The sequence below is a fragment of the Mus caroli genome, chromosome 4, assembly GCF_900094665.2.
Source record: "Mus caroli chromosome 4, CAROLI_EIJ_v1.1, whole genome shotgun sequence".
In the NCBI taxonomy this organism is placed as follows: domain Eukaryota; kingdom Metazoa; phylum Chordata; class Mammalia; order Rodentia; family Muridae; genus Mus; species Mus caroli.
In genome coordinates, this window is record NC_034573.1 from 87,993,270 (window position 1) to 88,011,022 (window position 17,753).

Here is a 17,753-nt window from a genome sequence, read left to right on the forward strand (position 1 = left end):
TGTGAGCCACCATGTGGTTGCTGGGATTTGAACTCTGGACCTTCGGAAGAGCAGTCGGGTGCTCTTACCCACTGAGCCATCTCACCAGCCCAGATCCCATTCTTTGAGAGCAGGCAGAATGGACAATGAGTGCCTTGCCTCCCTCTCTTCCTTTTCAGGAATGCTGCCACAGCCATGCATTGGCCTTCAGCAGCCATCTTTGTTAGGTAGAAGAGAGATATGTACCATGACCACTACTCCTCCTGCCCTGGCTCCTCTTGTACACACTTCTGTTTCACTAAAGGGCCATAATAGCCTGCTATAAAAGCAATCCAGAATCTTGAACTTGAGAGCACCTCTTACCCACGGGGCTTTGTTCCTGGTAGCCTGTCTCCCATCATCGAGTGAACTCCTGCTATTCCTTTCTCTAAGAAATCCATCCCTCTACCTCTCCACATGTGAAAAGAAGAAAATAACAAGGGAAGGAGGAAAGTTTATTGTCATGAAAAAAAAATCATATAGTCAGCAAGTCTTCAACCTAACCTAAGTGATGAGATGAAAAGCTTTCCTTGAGTAGCTGCAGTCCAGTTTATAATGCAAAAGGGTCAAGCACTTTGGCATTTTCCTTACTAGCTATACATTAACTTTAAAAACCAAAATGTGGCCATTTAAATTGATTGCCTAGAGCCTGCTTGATCTCATAGAATCATGCTGTCAAGGGTGAAGAGTTAGCCTTTTAATTTCATAAAATAGGACTGACAAGGATAAGAATTTGCATCTTGTGTTTTGTCTTGGATATGCTATTTGGTGGAAGTAGGACACCTTACATTTTGGCTTCTTACTTATGGGTAGCTGACCTTATCGAGCAGATCTAAGCTGTTTGCTTGTGTAGATGTTGGAAGAGTGAGAATGGAGACCAGAAATTCCTGCCACAGAGAGGAAGTTATTGTGGAAGAGCTTGGTCGACGCCTATTCAAAATGATCACCTTTGCTCCCTTGACATCTGAATGAACTGAAAAGAAGAAATCCACAGATAGAGCCATGCCCTTCCTTGGGAGGGAGTGACTTCCCCACTAAAAACAAAACAAAACAAAACAAAACAAAAAACAAAAAAACCAAACAACAACAACAAAAAAAACTTTATAAGAAGCTGAATTCTCTGGTGGTTATTTAACATCACTTAACATCAGTGGTAGGAGAATAAAGCTCCCTCTCCTTGGGGGGTCAGGTTTTTTCACGTACATTGTCTCTTTTTTATGTTGTTCCAGATCAGCAAAGATCCAGTGTTTGTACCAGGTGTCTGGGGACCTTATTTCTCAGCCATGGTCCCTGGGTTCTGGTTGAATGAAGGTGGTCAGAGTGTGACTGGAAAATTGGTAAGTTGGCATTTTCTCCAAAGGGTTGTGAATGTTGTCATTCCATCTTAGTACATCACTCATTCACTCAGTAGCTAGACTATTGATAACTCAAAAGTCAGAATTCAGCCCAGAACCTAATCCTCAGTACCTGTAGTTTGTTAGTCAAACGGAGGGGTGTGGCTCAGGCTGCAGGAGGCAGCTGCTTTTCTCACCTGATCATTTCCTCTTCTTTTTAGATGGCAGTGTTATCAGCTGCCTTTCATTTCATGGTTTCCTGTTGTCCTAGGAACAATTCAGCAAACCTATCCAGAAAATTTTCTGAGTGATCATATGCTTCAAGGACTGTCTCTTCTAGCTTCACAAATATACCTGTCACTTAGATTTGTAAAGAATTCCTCCTACACACAAATTTCCAGTGACTCATATAATTCCATTCCTCTATCCCTTTGTGCATGATTCTCTTCCACCCTTCTTTATAATTACTTACTATCTTGATGATTTACTTGTTATTTAAGATGTAGCTCTAGCTAATTTAGTCCAAATTCAAGGAAAGCCTCCCTGAGGACATTACATGTGAATTAAGATGAAAATCACCCAGAATTTGATCAAGTAGGTGTGTCTGTATGTGCTTATGTGTATGTGTGAGAGCCAGATGCAGAGTATTCCAGCCATGGTGATAGCTATTATAACTAGCTTTCTATTCTGTTGTTCTAGAACACTTTCACTTCATTAAAGCAAGAAGGATACAATGAGTCTTTCTGTATCTAGCCTGGTTGTCCATCCATAGTTGGTGCTTCATGAAAATGTGTTCAGTTGTTGGAATTTTTAAGAGGGAAGACAGATGAGTTCATAAAGTAGGAGGAGTACTGTTAACAGGGGCTATGCTAGACTAGGAGATTCTTAGTAGGGAAAAGTCATGTGTATTGAGTAAGAGGAGACAAGGGAGGGAGTTCACAGGAGAATATGTGAAAGTGGAAAAGGCATGCAGATTTGAGGATGAGTGCATTCATCCTGAATTCCTGTGTAATATAAATTGTTCTCTAAAAAATGGATTACAATAAAAGCTAGGGAGCAGAGCAAGAACCCCACTGTCCAACCCGATAAACATGCTTTACGTTGCTGTTTTAAAACACTGTGATCAAAACCAATTATTTCCTACTTCCACTTCCAGGTAACAGTTTGTGACTAAGGGAAGTCAGGACAGGAACTCAAGGCAGGAACCCAAGGTCAGGAACTTGAAGCAAAGACCATAGAGGAGTCTGCTTGTTGGCTTGCACCATCTGTCTTTTCAGACACTCTTTTCAGCTTTCTCACACAGCTCAGCCCCACTGCCTAAGGAGGCTCATGCCCACACCAGTCATCATTCAAGATAATTTTGCACAGACATGGCTACAGGTGAACCCAATCAAGGCAACTTTTTTGTTTTGTTTTTGAGACAGGGTTTCTCTGTGTAGCCCTGGCTGTCCTGGAACTCACTTTGTACACCAGGCTGGCCTCGAACTCAGAAATTCACCTGTCTCTGCCTCCCGAGTGCTGGGATTAAAGGAGTGCGCCACCACCTCCCAGCAAGGCAGCTTTCAAATACCACTAGGTTATATCAAGCTGGCAATAAAAACTAGCACAATCTTTTTTTTCTCAACTTGATAAACATATCACTATTAAAAGATAACCTTTCTTTTCTTAACCTCAAAATCTCAAGCTAATATCATAATTTAAAATAAAAAAAAGGTCCAACTTAAAAGTATCATAGTTTGTGGGGCTGGAGAGACTGTTCAGTGGTTCAGTACACTGAATCTCTTCTAGCTCTGCAACTCCATGCAGTTCATTTGACTAAGAATTAACCCCGTGTTACCACAGTGCATGCAGACACTTATGGTGATACAAGGTACTGAGAATAAATTACGGTTGAATCCTCCATCCTAAATAAAGGGCTTTTTAAGATTCTATTAAGGGCACAGACATTGATAAAGACAAAGGGGGAAGAATGTAAGTCAGAAGATAGGAAGAAGAGCTGTCAAAGGCTTCCTTCTGCGCTATACACAATCATAAACTCCCAACATCTATGGTTGTCTGCACAGATGGGCCTATCAGCAGCCAGGCATAGATGAAGGAAGATGAAGGAAGGACTCATGGTGCCCTGGCCCTCACTGCTGAACTGTCTACAAGAGAGTTTCAGAGAGAGTGAGAAAAAAATATTGCCTTTAGTTATGCTTCTACTAGTGATGTCACCAGGCTCCAAATAATAGTTCCAACCCAGTGGTGACACAGATGACCCTTGATCAACTAAGTAAAAAGGTTACAAGGAGTGAGAGGGACATAAGAAAGCAACCAGGTACTTTATATACATACATGAAAATATTGACACTCAAAGCTAATTAATTAATTGATAATTAGGCTCATTATCTACTTATTTCACACATTTAATTTCACTTATTCCTTATTTAAAAGGCACACATTCCTTTCCTGGGTATGATTGAGTTTAGTTGAATCACCAAGTACCCAGGAAACTTTGGGCTGAGTTTGCTTATTCATCAGAATAGCTATACAGAAACTTGTTTTTTGAATAGGCTTTTTTGCACAACATATCACTCTAAGCAGTCAGTGAGGCTGTCCATTTACCCTCCAACTGCTCTTCTCTATCTTAATTGGAGTTGATTTTTATTGGTCTGACAGAGAAACCAGTTGATGAGCTGCCCTGAAGTGGCGTTGACTTTCTGAAACTGTTGGGCACAAGAAGAGGATCATTCATCCACTCACATGAAAGGACTACAAGGCCCTGTCACACTAGGCCATGCAAGAATGAGGTCACCCCAGTAGTCTATCACCAAATAAGAAGGTCGGGCACAGACCTCATAACTGTAATTCATGATAGCACATTAAATCATTGGTATTATACCTGCTGCCTCCTGGAAAGATAGGATCTCAGATTTACTAAGGACCAATGTCCGTGGCCCATTAAGATGTGTTTTGGTCCATTAAGAGTTGGCATTTTCTCTGCTCTTCACAGTATATGTATACATTTCTTGTTATTTCAGTTTTACTAGTAAAGAAGGGTGAGACAACTTGACCAAATACCTACAGCTACATTTAAGTGGAAAGCCACAAATCAGAGCCACTTTGCTGCCAGATTTTGCCACAACCGGCCCTCACTCTTAGGGAGCTTTATTTCTGAATGCCGCCTTCTCCTGTAGACTTTTTTGAGAAACAGTTACTTTCAGTTGTGGTATCATCCTATCCAAGTAGCTCGAAGCAAATGCAGTTGTCAGGTTTTGCAAACTGTGAGAGATATGCACATCAGTGGTGACTTTAAGTCCATGATAGATGCCAAGTGTGTCCACAGCATCTCACATGGTGCAGTGTGGTGACTTCATGCATATACTGACCAACTCTGTGTAAATAATGATGCCCTCTTAGCTCCTCCTGCACAGTCACCTAACTGGCTCCTCAACACTCCATCTTTCCTCTCTGATCCCTGGTTCACACTACAAGTAAGGTAGTTTTGCCAGCACATGTCCAACCCTTGAATTTGAATTAATTCTAAACTCTTTAAGATGAATTTATTCCAGGCTTCTATATCCCAGGTATTCATCATCATGGGAAATAATAATGATTCAAACAGCCATTTTTGCCCAGAAGGAACCTTTCTCAAATGTACATTCTAACACAATAAGATAGATAATGCAAACAAAGAAACACTTTTCATTTCATGTTATAGGTTTTTTTTTTACGTTAGTAGAAGTTGCTGCTTGTGAATTCAGATGAGCAGTTTGCAATTTTGTTTTATTTTACTTTCATTATATTGGTGTGTGTGTGTGTGTGTGTGTGTGTGTGTGTATGTGTATGTGTGTGTGTGTGTGTGAATGCGCCCAAGCATATGTGTGTTCAGATGTGCACATGCACATGAGGATAGGGCATGTGTGCCAAAGTGCACATGTTGAAATCAAAGGGAAAATTCTGGAGGTTCACTTCTTCCAGCATGTGGGTTTCAAGGATTTAATTCGGGTTGTCAAACTTGTCAACAAGTGTCCTTACATGTTGAGCTATCTCACCAGCTCAGAGTTTACAGTTTTAAGTAAGATGATCAAGTGATATTTGAACAAAGAATGAGAAGGCAAAGGCAGTTAGTTATTTGGAGTCCAGGGGGAAATAGATATATTTAAGGTCAAAGGAACCTTAAGTGCACTGAGCCTGAGAGTGCTATGTGCTTAGCTTATTATAGAAACAGCAAGAAGGGCACATGAATAGAGAAGTAAGAAGTTGTTTCTTTGACCACTGTAAGGATTTTCACTATTATCCAAAGTAAAATAGAGAGCCCATGGATAAAAGTAGGCTATGAAATACTGTGAGTGAGACTTTAAGGGTCATTCTGACCCTGACCTGCTCTGTTTTACATTGTTGATGGGGTGGGAGAGTGGAAGCACTGGCCAGAGATGAGCTAGTGCAGGCAGTCAGCTGAGATGATAGTGCTGGCAGTGAGCACTCATCAGATTTAGGATATCTTCTCCCAGTAAACTCAGAAGAAGTGCTTGATGGATTACATGTGAAATATACCTAAAAAGGACAGGTCAAGGTTTAGAACAGCATTGCTGTCATTGGAGAAAATGAATTAGGTGTAAGGAAGGTGTGCAGAAGAGGTCAGGACTCACTGCCTGTCTGACTGCAGTAGCTGCTACGCTATCAGAGCTGAAACTTTTGGTGTTTGTGTCACTAAGGAGCTACTATCATTTGTAATTTTTAAAACCAAAAAGTAGGATTAATTCATATCACTCCTATTTTTTCTCTCTTACTCTATCTAACCCATCAGTAAATCATAAGGGGTCTCTATCCCCCAAATCTGTGCCCATTCATAGGTCTCTCTTACCTGTTCTCAGAAATGTTGTCAGTTCCCATCCCCTTTGCCTTTGCTCTGGTCTCTGGAGCACAGACCAGCTCTTTAAAAAGCATGGTTTGAGTTTCTGTCTATTATATCAATCCAAATAGACTGGACCAGAAAGGAAAGTCCCTTCAGCAAATAATATTCAACACTAAGCATACAGAACAGAAAAAGAATATTAAAAGCTGCAAGGGGAAAAGACCAATAAGGGCAGACCTATTAGAATACCATCTGACTTGTCTTGGGTTTCACTTGGAGGGTATAAACCTTATGTTTCCTTATGTAATTGGAAAGTCTGGTGTCTCTTTTTTCTCTTTCTTTTGATTTGCTGGTCTGGGATTATTTATTACTTGTGTTTTCTTGTGTTTGCTTTACTTGTTTTTAACTCTTTAGGTTGAAAATTTACTTCTGTCTTCTTCTGTAAAGCCAAATTGGTAGATAGATACTGCTTAAATGGTTTTTTTGTCATAAAATATCTTATTTTCTAAATATAATTTGCAATCGATAATTTTGCTAAGTATACTAGTCTGCATTGGCATCTATAGTCTCTTATAGTTTGTTGAACTTCTGTCAGGTGGTATTCTAATAGGTCTGCCTTTATATGCTTCTTAGCCTTTTTCCCTTACAGCTTTTAATATTCTTTCTTTGTTCTGTATGTTTAGTTTTGATTATTATTTGCTGAGGGGATTTTCTTTTCTTGTCCAGTCTATTTGGTGTTCTGCATGCTTGATAGGCATTTCCTGTTTTAGGTTATAGAAATTTTCTTCTATGCTTTCATTAAACATATTTCGGTGCTTTTGACCCTAATTTCTTCTCCTTCCTCTATTCCTATTATTCTTAGATTTGGTCTGTTCATCATATTCCATATTTCCTGGATGTTTTGTTCCAGGACTTTTATTTTGATTTAACATTTTTTATTTCCAGTTTTATCTCAGTTTGGACTTTCTTTTCTGATTCCTTAAAAATGGAAAGTTTTATGTCTTAAGCTCTTTATTTTGTCCCACTGTCTGCCTTTGTTTCTGATCTCATTAATGGACTTATTTATATCTTCTTTAAAGTCCTTGAACATATTCACAAGAGCTATTTTGAAGTTCCTGTCCCTTCATCTATATTGCATTTCTCAGGGCCTACATATTAGGGTTGCTGGGGTGTAATGGAGACATACTGTCTTAGTTGTCCCTCTGTTTTTATGCTGATACCTAGGCATTAGAGTTTTAGATGATTGTAATTCTAGTTGTTGATGGCTAGTTGAATAGGATTTCATTCCTTGGTTTCATTTACCCTCTTGGATCTCAAGAGACTGTGTTGGATATGGGTTGCCTAGTAGAGAGTCGCTGCTTAGGGTCTAAGGTAGAAGATGTTTCTAGGTAGGGATCTGACAGGAAGGAGCAGAGATAGGATATGGTGTGATGAAGCTATTGAGTGAGAGCGTTCATGTGAGGGAGGAAAGCATGGGTCTGCAATGAGTATCTGTGGAGTCTCCAGGGAATGGAGGAAGAGAGGGAAGATAGCCCACTACAGGTATTCTGCTGCAGGGCTGGGAACAAAACTGGGGAATTGGAAATGAAAAACAAAAAGACTGCTTACCTGATTTCCAGGCCATTGGATTTCCAGGGACAGAGTGCCTTTGGGTATTGAGACCTACCATGGAAAAAAGAATCGGGTAAAGGAGGAAGGCTAAGAAGAAGGTCTTTGTAGAACCCTAGCAATGGGGGCAGAGAGAAAGCAGAGGCCACAGCAGTGGTCTTTGATAAGCTGGGGATAAGAGTGGGAAATTGGAATTGTAGCATGGGAAGGAGAGTGAAGATGACCTACCTGCTTCCTTGGCCAGCATGCCCAGCAGGTTTCCTGGGAGTGGGAGCCTACAATGTTGACTATATCTCTCTATAGAGATAATTTTACTAAGAAAAGAAATACCATCTATCTTGGTTGCACTGAATTCCTGTGCTTATTCACTATGCTTAGGATGCTCAGGAACATGGGTAGAATCTATGAAAACTATAAGCACTAAAGACTATATTTGAATTTTGACATAATCCCTCCCTTTGTAAGAAAAACTACTTTTATTTATCTTTGTATTCTGCTTTTAAAATGATAAACAGCACAAAATAACCATATATCAGATGTTAGCTTCACAAATAAAGGAACCAATTAACAACTAAAAATACATAAAGCTCCAGCTTGCTGGTGAAGGAATTACTTTTGAATTAAATCAGAGTTTATCCACTTACTAATGAAAATTATTCTATGTAAATCTGATATGAAATTTGTGAAAAAAACAAGACATAGTTAGCATTACCTTTCAGTGATGTTTATACTTTTCTGAGGACTATTATGTGGAATCCACAGTTCCTCTCACCAGCATGTTTTCTTCATTCCCCTCTCTTTAGAATTTCATGACTGAATGAACTATTTACATCGTTCACCCTTTCTTTCCTCTTCCACCCCCAGTCTTTCCTATACTTGCCTCCCAAAGAATTTAATGATTTATTCTTCTATAACTTTTATTGTCACGTACATACTCGCACACACACAGCATTCATCCCAATTAGTATTGCTTAAGTATACACGTGTTTAGGTCTGATCAATTATAAATGGCTAACCCATCCCTGGAGAAAATTGATTTTCCCTCCATCATTGTCATCAGCCACCTGTGTTCATATTTTCATGATATTTCTGTGTCAGGATAAAGCCAAGTTTTTTCGGTTTTGGTTTTGGTTAAAAACCTATCCTTCTGGATAAAAAGACAAGAGAAATAAAGAGCTGAAACAAATTTGAAAAAAAAAATTTCTGGCTTGATCATACGTGTCTGTAATCACAGCACTTGAGAAGGTGAAGCCCAGCATGGACTGCATAATGAGACTCTAGTTCAAAAAATATGAACAAAAACAAGGGCTTGGCAGGTAGCTTGGTGCAGGGAAAAGGCCTTGGGTTCATTATTCAGTACCACAAAGTTTATTGTGGGTATAAAAACTTATGATGTAAATTAATAACACAAATTAAAAGGAAATAGTTGTGAAAGTGAGAAGTCATTTTCTTAATGATGTCTTTACTGTTCCCACAAGAAAATGTCATAGATATCCTCAAAAGCAATATTCAGAACAATTTTAATAGGAATGAAAAAAGATAGTTTTATCTTGACAAATAAACACAGATACAAAGATGCCAGGTTTCCATTTTTGGTATGTTGTCCTTGCCTGGGAATTCTTTGTCAACAGTGTTGTTTCAAGGAATGCCTTCCCTTTGTGATTGTTCCTGTTTGGCTATTTGTCATGTTAGCAGGATAAACGTTTTCTAGAGAGAATCAGAGATGGGAATTGTTTTCTCCAAGAGTAGGCTTTAGGAAAGTCTAGAACTCTAGTCTTAGGGTTCCCTGCCACTCATGGTTTCTCTCAGCCACATCAAATGTCAAAACTCAAAGGCCTCATGGGCCAGAGGGTAGTATCGATGATTAAATTTATCCTAGAGACAAAGGAATAGTTCTGATTCCACAGGAACATTTTTTGTCCCCACTGTACTCTGAGATCCAGCTCAGATCCATCCACTTGGCAGAGGTGGGAATAGGGAAGAGAGTCTTGTTAATAAGTAAGTTATGAGTTCCATGGTGATATGAATTGATAGGATCTGATGTCTGCTGTTGGTATTGATGGAGGGCAGAGCTATGGACAGCTGTTATTCCTGTGAATTTGATGACTCTCACCAGGGGAAAGGAGGGGGATTCTAGTGCTTTACCTGTCATTCTCAAAGTCAAAATGTGGACTTTAGGAGAACGTTCCTGTTTAAAAATATTGCTCCATTTTTTCAAAGCATAATACATACCATGTAAAGTCTACCTATGAGCCAGATGCCACCATATGCTGGCTAGTTATGATCTTTGCATTATATTATATAACACAACCATTTCCCCAGATTCTAAATATATAAGGGACTAAACCAGAGTATCTACTGCAAGATGACTTTCCTATCTTAAGTACATCTGGAAACCAACTGGAAACCCTACTCTATCCTTGGCTTCCTCCCCATCCTGACAGGGGATAGCCTTCTGGCATTCTTCAGCTATTTCTTTTAGAGCAGAAACCTAAGGTGATGGCAGCAGAAATAAGACAACTGCTTGGCTATGCATGCTTTCTGCATCTATGTGTGCTAAATGCATAGAGAGTATAACATAAGTTATAAAGTTGACCCTGTGAACAAACTCTTTTGGACTGTTAGAGTGAGTGCTCAGTAAGTCAACACATCAGCTACCTTTTTTCTATTTTGTTTCCAACTATGTTCTTCAGTGAAATGTTTTCAAGGTCCACTGTCCTTCCCTCCTATCCTTATTCATCCAAATTTATGCCATTTCCTCCTAATTTAACATATACTCACCTTGTGGCCAGGTGTGTCTAAAACAAACAGATTGAAATATAAAGCAGTGGTAAGCAATGCCAAGAGGAAATAGATAGCACTATGTGGATGTATGCTCTCAACACTGTGGCTCATTTATCCCATACTCACTTCAGAAGTATTTATGTGTCATGTGGGCTACCCAAATGCCCTTCCTTTTACATCCTTATGTCCTTCCATCTTTGTGCCTCTTTAATAATTACCAAAAGACTGGTTTCCTAGTGTATGCTAATGTACTTTTGTGTATGTTGTGTATATATTTTACTGTCCTCAGAATGTAAGCACATTTCCTAGTATATTTAGCATTCAATAAACTCTAAGTAACTGCGTTCATAAAAGAACATTCATGTCTTACTGGAAGTTCATTTAAATATTTGCTTTGTGACTCCTAATGTTCTTCCCATAAAATTAGCATCAAATGTAAAGTTTTGATTTATCTTATATTTGCCTGTTAGCCTGTTAGAAAGCTAAAGTGTGTATAGGAAATGGATTGTAAAAAAATGGGATTGGAAACAGGATGGAAAAAGTGAACACCTCTGGATAAATGTTTCTGTATAACTCTTTCTCATAGAACCATGGGAGCCTTCATAGCTCTATAACACACTTAGAAGAAACAACGTTATATGATAGATATGTAGGATATGCCTTAACAGTTACCCAAAGTTGGATCTAGAGGAAATATATACTGAAAAACTGCACGATTTATTTTAAATGACTGATTGGCTTTGGTATTTTGAAGAATTTCCATAAAATTGCTCCTGATAGAATCCACTAACTTACATTCAACCTACAATTTTATTAGGCCACACAGCATAGCAGTTACTAATAGAATTTTAGATGTTAGAGATCACAACTTGAGTCCAAGATGTGGCCCTGTGACCCAAAACAAGTTAGTTTTCTAAATTCAGTCTGGGAATGGAGATCAGCATCTTCCTTAGGGCTCTGTAAGCAGTCGATGAAATAATGCACATGAAATTCTTAGGTTAGTGTTGATGGAGGTAAATGAATTATAGATCCTATGTGATATGATGTTACTGTTATCCTAGCACTCACACTTTCCTTCTAGGAATGCTGTTTAAAACAAAGCTGATTATAAAGAAGAATATTGGGGTGCAGAGCTCTTAGTGATTCTTTCAAAAACACAAAGATGGTGAAGAGCAGAGCCAGAACCTGGCCTCAGTGTCTCCAAAAATGTTGCTCCCTTTGTTCACAGCTCAGGTTCTTAAGAAAAACAGTCAATTTCCATGGGGCCAAAACAGTCTGTTCAAGACCGAATGAAAATAATTCCTTCCAAATGGTTGTTTTAGACTTCAGGAGACTGAAGTAAACATCCAGAAATATACAGATTAGTGAGCAGGCAGAAAAGAGTGTTGAGAAGCATTGATGTTCCCAGGCATATTCCATGTTTTGTTTAGAGCCACTGGGGGGATTAGGACTTAAATCCTAGACCTAGTAGTCCAGATAAAATCTGTACAATTTAGACATTCCTGTCCTAGCCGAGTTTACCCTGTAACAACTTTTCAGTTTGGGGTGGAGGTGGGGTTTCTTGGCACCTCTACTGTGCTTAGCTGGGACTTGGTAATCATCCTCTTACTCACTCTCTGTCCCAAAGACTGAATTAGGAAGGCACAGTTGGTTCTAGGCTGCTTAGAAGAGGCAGCATGGATTAGGAGAGAGAAACGAAGTAACCCAGAGACAGTTAGTTTTTTCCACAAACAAAACCCTTTGCCCACTTAATTGACCTATCCATTCTCAATCTGTTTTCTAGGTCAATAATACCTACCATGGCCAGCTTACCATTAAAAGTCCCATCTGCTACTACTCTTTCTTCTAAATTTTGTACAGTAATTCCAATGCTCCTGCTCTAAAATTTGTCTTGTTGTTGTTGTTTTGTACATAGATTCTCTATGGACGAAGAGTGGAACAATGTGTGTGTGTGTGTGTGTGTGTGTGTGTGTTATAAATTTGTATGTACCTTCAGGATAAAGACATGATGAAATTGACCCACCTTTTTTGTATTATTTAGATAGACCATATGGTGCAGGGCCACCCTGCCTTTCCTGAACTACAAGCCAAGGCCACAGCCAGGTAACTCCTCCAACTGTTTCCTCCATGGTTTTCTATGTGGATGTATGAGTGGCATTCATTTTCAGAAGTTGTATGATTTTTTTCAGAGCTTATGAACAATGGAAATGTTTGGCAGTACTTAAGATAATCACCCAGATGGTTTTGAAAATACATTTGTTAAGTTTGTTTTAGAATGATCTAAGAAAAAAACAGAGAAACTACTCCCACACACAGATTGCATGGATGAGCAACTCTGATAGAGATGACCATGTCTGGATTTTTGAACTCATAAATTCTTGGTTGTACACCCCAGCTTGACTTCTTTGTAGATGTGTGGTCTTGCATGGGGTACTCAATTTCCTACTTCATCTGTGAAAGTAAGAATAGTAAGTAATATGCAGTGGCTTCTAAGATTTATGAAGTAAAATTGAGTGCAGAGGACTACAAGAAAATCAATGTGTGACAACTCATTTGTGCAAAAGAACTATATGAAAATTAAGTTAGAAAATGAACAAGATTGGCAACTCAGAGTGTGGTTAGGAAATGGATGGTTAAAAATGGGGTTGGGAACAGGATGGAAAAAGAGAACACCTCTGGATTAATGTTTCTGTATCACTCTTTCTCATGGAACCATGGGAAGGCCTCATAGCTCCATAACATGTTTAGAAGGGAGAATGTTTGATAGATAGACAGTTGATAGATGGTTGATTAGCTATAAAGGTAAATTATATATATGATAGATAGATGATAGATAGATAGATAGATAGACAGATAGATAGATAGATAGGTAGGCAGATAGATAGATAGATAGATAGATAGATAGATAGATAGATAGATAGATAGATAGAGGTGGGCCTGTGTACCAAAGGCTTTCCATGGAGATCTCTGGCCTGGCCAGGTTCAAGAGTTCATGGAAATGGGAGCCAGTATGAGCAGGGAGGGGAAGTTGTTTCCACCTCTTCCGTCTCTTCTGCTGCTACAGTTGGCTCCACCTCTGTCTCCACTGTGCTGTCTCGGTTACTCCATGCCACCCTGTGCTGAGTAGAGGCTGGGCCAACAAGAGGACCACTAGCCACTGAGGAGTGTGGCAGAACTTCAGGCGGCATTTTGGGAGAGCAGTCCTCTTCCCAAGTTTTATAGCTCTTATGACAGAAGCTCTTGGAGTAGTTCTCTCACACCTTTAATCCTTCCTCATAGGATTTTTTTTTCTTGTTTTTTCAAGACAAGGTTTCTCTGTGTAGCCCTGGCTTTCCTGGAACTCACTCTGTAGACTAGGCTGGCCCTGAAGTAAGAAATCCGCCTGCTTCTGCCTCCCAAGTGCTGGGATTAAAGGTGTGCCACCACCGCCCAGCCCAGATAGGATTCTTATATACAATTATGGGGTGGGTAAGGGTCTGATAATAGGTACTTCTCATTAGCTTGGTCTGAGAGCTTGAGGAAACCTTATTTGCATGTGGGAGGGTTTGGTGCTGCTCCTCCATGACTGATGGCCACAAGCCTCTCTGTGGGGGACTGTGGGAGCCTGTAGCTGTAACAGGAGCCAGGGACCCCAAGGGGCATGGCCGAACACCTGCCATTCTTTGCAGGTGATAAGTCACCTGCCACCTGCCCTGTGTCCAGGGTTCAAAGCCAGGGACCAGGCTGCCTGTGCTCACCGCCCCACAACTCCCCCTTTTACTTTTTTAAAAGAGAGGGGTCACTGGAGTTGCTGTGTCATTTGTAGTGAAAACCCTATATAGGCCGGAGAGGTAATACAACTAAGCCAGAGTGGTAAGGATGGTTAAGGGTAGGGGTTGGGAAGACAAGGGATTATTGAATCAATTAATTGTTCCATGGATAGGGATATATATAGATAGATAGATAGATAGATAGATAGATAGATAGATAGATAGATAGAGATAGATGATAGACAGTCGATAGATACATGGTAGATAGATGACTAATTCATGTATAGAAGATAGAGAGGCAGACGGAAGGATATATACTTGTGATAGAATTGACAAAATAAAATACAAATAGTAAAACCATTCCTTCTGTATCACAAAGGAATAGCTTGCCTATAATATTAAAATGCCATACATGTTGCACTAAAATAGTGTGCTCCCAGGGTATAGAAAAAGAGATGTATTACCAAGCCTTCCCCTAGGAGTCACGGCAATGCCATGACTACTAAGAAGGCTTATTCTGTGAAGTCTCAGCACCTGGCACTTTCATTAGCTTAGTGAAGCGGTAGTATATTAAGCCACTTTAAACTTCCTGGCGGGTACACATGCTTCCTCTACTCCTGCCCAAATGTTTTGGATTTATGAATGTAAGACACACTCATAGAAATATTTTTCATATACATTGACAGCACAATGGCTGGGCCAATTCCTACCTCTACCTGGCTAACACACACTCTCCTCTGAAATTCCTGAGTTAACTTACTTACCTATATTTCATCTTTGCTGCCCAGACTCTTCTGGACACCTCTTCTGCTTCATTCCCCAGTTCTTACATGATTGTTGCTGTCTTCTGCCACCCTTCTGCCTGATCTTCTCGCTTCCTCAGATGGTGGTACTGTCTTTCTCTATCTCTCCTGTGTTTCTTGCCCAGGAAACCTAAAATTCTCACTTTTGTCTCCCTGTCCAGCCATTAGCCGCTGGTAACTTTATTTCTCAATCATAGCCAATTGGAGGCAGGGACCCTCCGTGCAGAAATACAGGTTCCTCTGTGATTTTGAGAGCTGAATTAACACAGGGAGCATTAGAACCAATACACAACAGCTTTGGCATAGTATAACCTGGGACAAGAATTCCGAACTTCAAATCAGCAGTGAACCTTTGAGATTGTGTACTAGGTTTTGTTGAGGATATATTCATGTGCATGACTTCTTATAACTATAGATCATAATTTTCATCCCATTATTAAAGGACTTCAATAGTCAACTGCCCCCCTCAAAAAAGAGAGGGAGGGAGAGAGAGAGAGAGAGAGAGAGAGAGAGAGAGAGAGAGAGAGAGAGAGAGAGAGAACAAATTTTGAGTTCAGATCTGGATTCAAATACCAACTATGGTGTGTCAATGTGGGATTCGATTGGGTGATTAGCCTCGGACCCTTCAGAATTTATTTTTACTTTAGGGAGTTGATATAACATAGCAAGTGGCTTTGTTGTTTATTTGTTTCTGTTTGTTTGGTTTTGTTTTGTCTTTTGAGACAGGGTTTCTCTGTGTAACAGCTTTGACTATCCTGGAACTCACACTGTAGACCAGGCTGGCCTCAAACTCACAGAAATTTACCTGGCTTTGCCCCCCAAGTGCTGGGATCAAAGGCATGAGCCTCCTGGCAGCAAGTGTTTTTTAAACTTAATTTTGGCAATGACAACTACACCTTTTACTCACTGATGAAAAGAGAAAGAAGGTCAGTGGCTTTCATCCCCAGAGGCCAGTCTCCAGTAGCCTGCCTACTTTCTCATGACAGGTGTGTGCAATTGCAAGAACTGTGGGCCTAGGATTAAAGATATTGATTCTTATGCCAATTCTACCACCGATGTCTTTCCATGACTCCACTATGATTTCAAAACCACAACAGTACTGACCTGATTAATTTATTTACAGGTGTTGTAATATTAATGCATACCTCAGGGATACCAATATGTAAATATTTAATGCTCAATAGAAACATAGAATAAATAGATCTTACAATGAAGCATAGCTTCTAGAATATTCTTCTACAGAAAGATCCCCATTTCATTTATGTTTTAATTAGGAAAAGGAGGAAATGTGATTGGCATGCAAGCTCAGAGCCTGTACATCACTGAGTAGTCTAGAAGCAGTGATTGCTAGAATTTAGCCTAGAGTCAGACCTGGATTTCAAACCTGATAACCTTGTGTTACCACTTCCCTGTTCTTTTTCCCTTGTTAAAGCTAAATTTCTCCAACAGTTTTCCTATATTCTTAGTCTTTATTTAGTCATTTTCTTCTCCTCCTTTGCCTGTTCTAGTTTGAACACTGCAGCATTCAACTCGATGAAAGCTTTGCTGTTGATTTTTTTCAGTGACTCATGCTGAGGTAAATGCACAAGGCACTTTACAGACTCACTTCTCACATTCTCTGCAGCACGTGGCATCAGCACCTTGGGTCTCCCTTTGTCTCCTCACATTCCAACATGTTTGGTTTCATTCCAGCGTCACTCGTATTCATCACAGCTAGGTCACTGGCAGTCTTTTACTGCTTTGCCATCTATTTCAAAGTAATCCCAAATATGCGCTTGACTTCATCTCTTGCTGTATTTTGATGACTCTTATGCATATTTATTGAGTAAAATTAGTTCTCTTCTACCTTATTGCTTTCATCTTATCATACCAGATCTACTTGGCACAATATCCTCATACTTCAGGTCTTAGAGTGAAATACACAGAACACCATTAAAATAAAGTTGCCTTTTCACAAAGGAGGAAAATCCATAGGCCTCCTTGCTGTGACTTGGGACCTTTTGAAGACACTAAAACAGATCATCTCCCCTCATAGCTTAGCTTCAGCAAATCCTGTTTGAAATTCTAGGAACAAGTATACATAAACAAATATAAAATAAACAGATCCTCTTGATCTACCATAATCCTTTTAGTCCCCATCTCTGAAAGAAATGTCTTGAGAGCTTATAAATTAAGCAAACAAGTGGATGTGTTCATCCATGTACCTGGCAACCATCTTTCTTAATGTGAAGCCAGATACCCAGGTGTTCTGCTAGACAGAGATCACTTACCATTGATTGACATTTCAGCTCTTCACTTTGTCTGGATTCCTATAGTAGCTAAACTAAAAATGTCTCAGAATCAAGTCCTGGTGATAGCAGATCTTTTAGTAGATGATGTTGGCCTGATATGTCAAGGTTGACACCTGAGACAATGTTAGAACTGTCAGTTATAACATATATTGTGAGCATTTAGGATAGATGAGAGAAGAAACAAAAACTTGTTTTTATAGAAATTATATGTATATATGAATATGTGCATTTACATATAGTATAGCGTATACTATACTATATGTAAGTATAGAGAGACAGAGACAGAGAAAGACAGACAGACAGAGAGAGAGAGAGAGAGTATGAAATTG

At 39.6% G+C, this 17,753-nt stretch overlaps 1 protein-coding gene across 7 annotated transcripts in view; it reads left to right on the top strand.

Annotated features, from left to right (window-relative positions):
* The window catches only part of Fggy (FGGY carbohydrate kinase domain containing), a 363,123-nt gene that overhangs the window by 236,511 nt on the left and 108,859 nt on the right, over positions 1–17,753 (top strand). For 6 of the 7 annotated variants that reach the window (XM_021159484.2, XM_029476124.1, XM_029476123.1 and 3 more), the window contains 2 exons: positions 1,248–1,355; positions 12,623–12,684. In XM_021159484.2, coding sequence (XP_021015143.1) covers positions 1,248–1,355; positions 12,623–12,684 — 170 coding nt within the window. The remainder of the gene's footprint in view (positions 1–1,247; positions 1,356–12,622; positions 12,685–17,753) is intronic. The other variant, XM_029476125.1, reaches the window with a different exon arrangement.